At 33.2% G+C, this 3,998-nt stretch overlaps 1 protein-coding gene across 1 annotated transcript; it reads left to right on the top strand.

Annotated features, from left to right (window-relative positions):
• Positions 1 to 978: 978 nt before the first annotated feature.
• Positions 979 to 3,179, top strand: LOC145130987 (uncharacterized). Its single transcript, XM_079065730.1, has 5 exons — positions 979 to 1,058; positions 1,145 to 1,181; positions 1,236 to 1,301; positions 1,393 to 1,567; positions 3,112 to 3,179. The coding sequence occupies exons 1-5, from the start codon at positions 979 to 981 to the stop codon at positions 3,177 to 3,179; spliced, it is 426 nt and encodes a 141-aa protein (XP_078921856.1).
• Positions 3,180 to 3,998: the final 819 nt, after the last annotated feature.

Raw genomic sequence — 3,998 nt, forward strand, 5'->3', positions numbered from 1 at the left:
GATGACATATGGGCCATTGGTTAACAAGGTAGTTGCTTATGGTGTCCATGGATGAAATACGGGTCATTGGTCAACATGGTAGTTTATTATGGTGTCCATGGATGACATATGGACCATTGGTCAACATTGTAGTTGCTTATGGTGTGATGGTATCACCCATGGATGACATACAGGTCATTGGTCAACATGGTAGTTGCTTATGGTATTCATGGTTGACATATGGATGACATATGGGCCATTGGTCAACATGCTAGTTGCTTATGGTGTCCATGGATGAAATACGGGTCATTGGTCAACATGGTAGTTGATTATGGTGTCCATGGATGACATATGGACCATTGGTCAACATGGTAGTTGCTTATGGTGTGATGGTACCACACATGGATGACATACGGGTCATTGGTCAACATGGTAGTTGCTTATGGTGTCCATGGTTGACATATGGGTCATTGGTCAACATATATCATTTGTGTCGGTTGTGTATTAAAATTTAAAATTTTCAAATACTTAAGTTTGTAGGAAATATTAATTTTTTAAATAATTTTATTAATAATTTAGGGTCCCCGATTAATCCCCGTTGAGTCTGATTAATCGTTTATCGTCAGTCGACCGCCGAGCGGCCGACGAGCGATTTTCACAACTTCGATTAAAATAGAAATTGATTTTTCTTTTAAATATGACTTTTTACAAAACTACCCTTACTAATTAAATACGAGTCATTGTATGTATTAGGACAATTTGGTCATTTTATAATGGAACATCTTCTAGGCGCCATAATGTTTTCCGACGAAACACGTTGTTTCAGTTCTTCACTCTTATTTCAGTCACTTGTAAACAACCCCAATTTCAAAATTCCGACAGTCAAAAAACCCTAAAATCATTTTCGTAGAATTGTTATCTTAGTGAATGTTTATTATTATGGAAGTCAGTACTTCTTCTAAGATTCAATCAAGAAATCAAACGAAATCGCTAACAGACATGCCATTTGAAATGATGGAGAAAATAATAGTCGACTTTGCAAAAATTTCAGTAGTCGAAGCTTTCAGGATGAAGAGTGTGTAAGTTTTGCCTTTGATCATTCTATTTCACAAGTGTATTTGAGTTGTCTTTACATTATGGAGCGAATATTGTGTTTCGTTTGCAGTTGCAGATTCTTCAACGAGGCAGGAAAAACGGATGAAGTATATAAACATATGGAGTTAGATGGATTATGATTTCGTGTTTGGTCTGACCAGAAACATGAAGTTGTCAATAAATGCGTAGAGATGAGAAACCCAAATATTCTATTCAGGAATGGATTGGTACGTTGTTATATATATGTATAGTAGTAATTAATCTGGTACTTGTTTTGCAAAACTTTAACTAGAAATTATGTGTTTAATGTTTTTTCAGATGAAGTTATTTTTCTTAGAAGCTGAACATGAAGGGAAAACGATGCTTGAAGAAGCATCTGCATTGGGACATTTGGATTCAACATTTGTCTTGGGAATGATGTTGATGGCTGAAGGGAGACATAGGAAGCAGGAAGCTTTGGACATGTTGAACAATGCTTACCGCAGAGCAAAAGGTAAGTGGAATCTTAGAGAAACTTGTTCTAAGGTTCATCTCCACTTAAATAGGGAGGGGAGGAAACATGTACACTTCCATGGCTTCCATAGATCTTGTGCATTGCATAAGTATGTAGTTAGTGTGTCAGGCGCTTTTGTGAATGGATACAAATGGGTGTTTATGTGTGAAATTTGTTTATGGGATGCTTGTTTCGTTAGGTTTTCTAGGGAGTTTGGTATAATTTATGAGTAGTTTGTTGATATGTACTTTCATATTATGACAATTAATGTTATGTAGATTCTTTTGGTTTAATATACGAATATATAGTATTTTACTTGATAAGTAATTATTTGATGTTGTTACTTGATTAGTAAATATGTTGTGTTGTTAATAAGGGACTAAAAGAGTTAAAGTTTGGAATGATGTTTAAATAATGTTTGAATAAAGTATTTTGGACTTTTAATATTAGTGTTTATATTGTATTCTGATTATAGTTGTATGTAGCAAATGTTTGTTCTTTCCTAGTATTAAATACATATAAAATACAATTGTAAAGGCATAAACAAACATGTATTTTATTTTGGACTTGGTAATTTGGTTTAATATCAACTACTGGAGAACCCATGCTTTGCATAGGGTAAAATTGTAAAGGAATAAACATAAGGACTAAAAGTGGCAACAAAGAAAAAGTATTGTGGCTAAAATCAAAGTAAAAAAAGTTACTATAAACATAGGGACTAAAAGTGGCAACAAAAGAAAACTATTGTGTCTAAAATCTAAATTAAATAAGTTTACTGTTAAAATCTTGTTCCACTTTTAATATGTATATTAGTACATGAATATATACTAGTAATTTGATGAATTGTTAATATAAATGTATTACATTATGGATTATGATATATATGTTATTTTTGTTTTTTTCATTTCGACAATCAAAAGTCCAATGTTACCTAGCTATAAAAGGCTATAATATTTGAATATGTGTTTTGACACAAATACCCTTAGTATTCACATATTTGGAATGATTTCAGGGGCAATTTGGTCTTTTTGCACTCTAAATTGTTAAGGCGCCATCATACCTCTGACGTCACGCCGGCGTTCCAGTTCTTCAACCATTCAGAACATCTCAACTTTTCCGGACGATAAATCTGCATACAAACACTAAAACCCCCAAATCGTCGAAGGATAATCGTTCTCAAAAACGATTTTATCCGATAATAGAGACTCCTATACTCCTCTCGACCAGATCAGCATAAAGTAAGTTTTTTCCATACCCTGTTACACTGTCTTTCATAGTTATGCTTAATTTAAAAAAAAATGAAATCAACTACTCCAATGTGTATTTTGTAAGTAGAATGTCGAATACTAGAAGTCGCTGTTCGTTAGATGATCTCCCACTAGAGCTTTTGAGTCGGATATTTGTAGTATTAGGGTCAGAATCTGCGAAAGACATCGTCTCTGCAAGACTTTGGTAATTCTCAATAAACATCAACTAATGAATGTAAATTTGATGAAATAAAACTTTATTTGTTTGTTATTTACTGTGTATTTAAATTTTTGAAGTTCAAAGAAGATATATGAAGCAGGGGGTGATCCTCAAGTGTACAGAACAGCATGCATTGACATGTTGAAGGAATGGGTCCCAAAAATCTGAAAGCTGATTTATTTATACGCACATGTGCATTGCATAATAACATTGAAGCCATGTTCAGAAAAGGAATTGTATGTGTAGTTTTAGTAATTATATGTAATCTATACCATTTATTAATATTTAGTGTCATTGATGTTATATATTGATATTGTTATTCTGTCAACAGGATGAGTGCTTTTATTATGGCAATTTTGATTTAGGAATAACTTTGTTGAGACAAGCAGCAGATGAAGATCATCTTGAGGCAATTTATTTGCTTGGAATGATCTACATTTCAAGAGGGCCTCATCAATGTGATGAATGTATGTATATATGGTATATATGTAAATTAAATTATATATATAGTTAATTAAGGCATGTTTGTAGTTTGGGGTTAGTATTTAGTTGTGTTGTGATGTATAATATTTACTGTTTTATTGAAAAGGGTACATTGGATTAATTGATGGATATTTTAATGTGTAGGTTTACAATTACTTGATGCCTATTTTGGTTGGGCAGTTCCGAATGATGGGGAGTACACGTGTGTTGTTGATAGTGCCAAAGAGTTGTTCCGGGCTGTTGATGTTATTCATAGACTTACAACAAATAACATCACATTCCAATGTGAAGACCCACGTCATTCTGTTAAAGGTGCATTGGCAATAGGCCATGAAGAGGATGAGGATCGACAAAGATATTGCACGGTTTGTCGTTGGTATGTAGAGTATGGTAGGTTTTGTATATTTCTTAAAAATATTAATGGTTGATAATAGAATGGACATTGAATATTAGTGTTCTTATTGTATTGTATATGAAGTTG

The sequence above is a fragment of the Lactuca virosa genome, chromosome 1 (genome assembly GCF_052849685.1).
Source record: "Lactuca virosa cultivar CGN04683 chromosome 1, Lactuca_virosa_CGN04683_v6, whole genome shotgun sequence".
Taxonomy (NCBI): Eukaryota; Viridiplantae; Streptophyta; class Magnoliopsida; order Asterales; family Asteraceae; genus Lactuca; species Lactuca virosa.

What these genes read in the sequence shown, in the direction of transcription:
- LOC145130987 (XM_079065730.1), top strand. Translation starts at nt 979, where the DNA reads ATGCCATTTGAAATGATGGAGAAAATAATAGTCGACTTTGCAAAAATT. An exon ending in TTCTATTCAGGAATGGATTG is followed by an intron (nt 1,302 to 1,392) that starts GTACGTTGTTAT and finishes ATGTTTTTTCAG; the next exon opens with ATGAAGTTATTTTTCTTAGA. An exon ending in TGCTTACCGCAGAGCAAAAG is followed by an intron (nt 1,568 to 3,111) that starts GTAAGTGGAATC and finishes AAATTTTTGAAG; the next exon opens with TTCAAAGAAGATATATGAAG.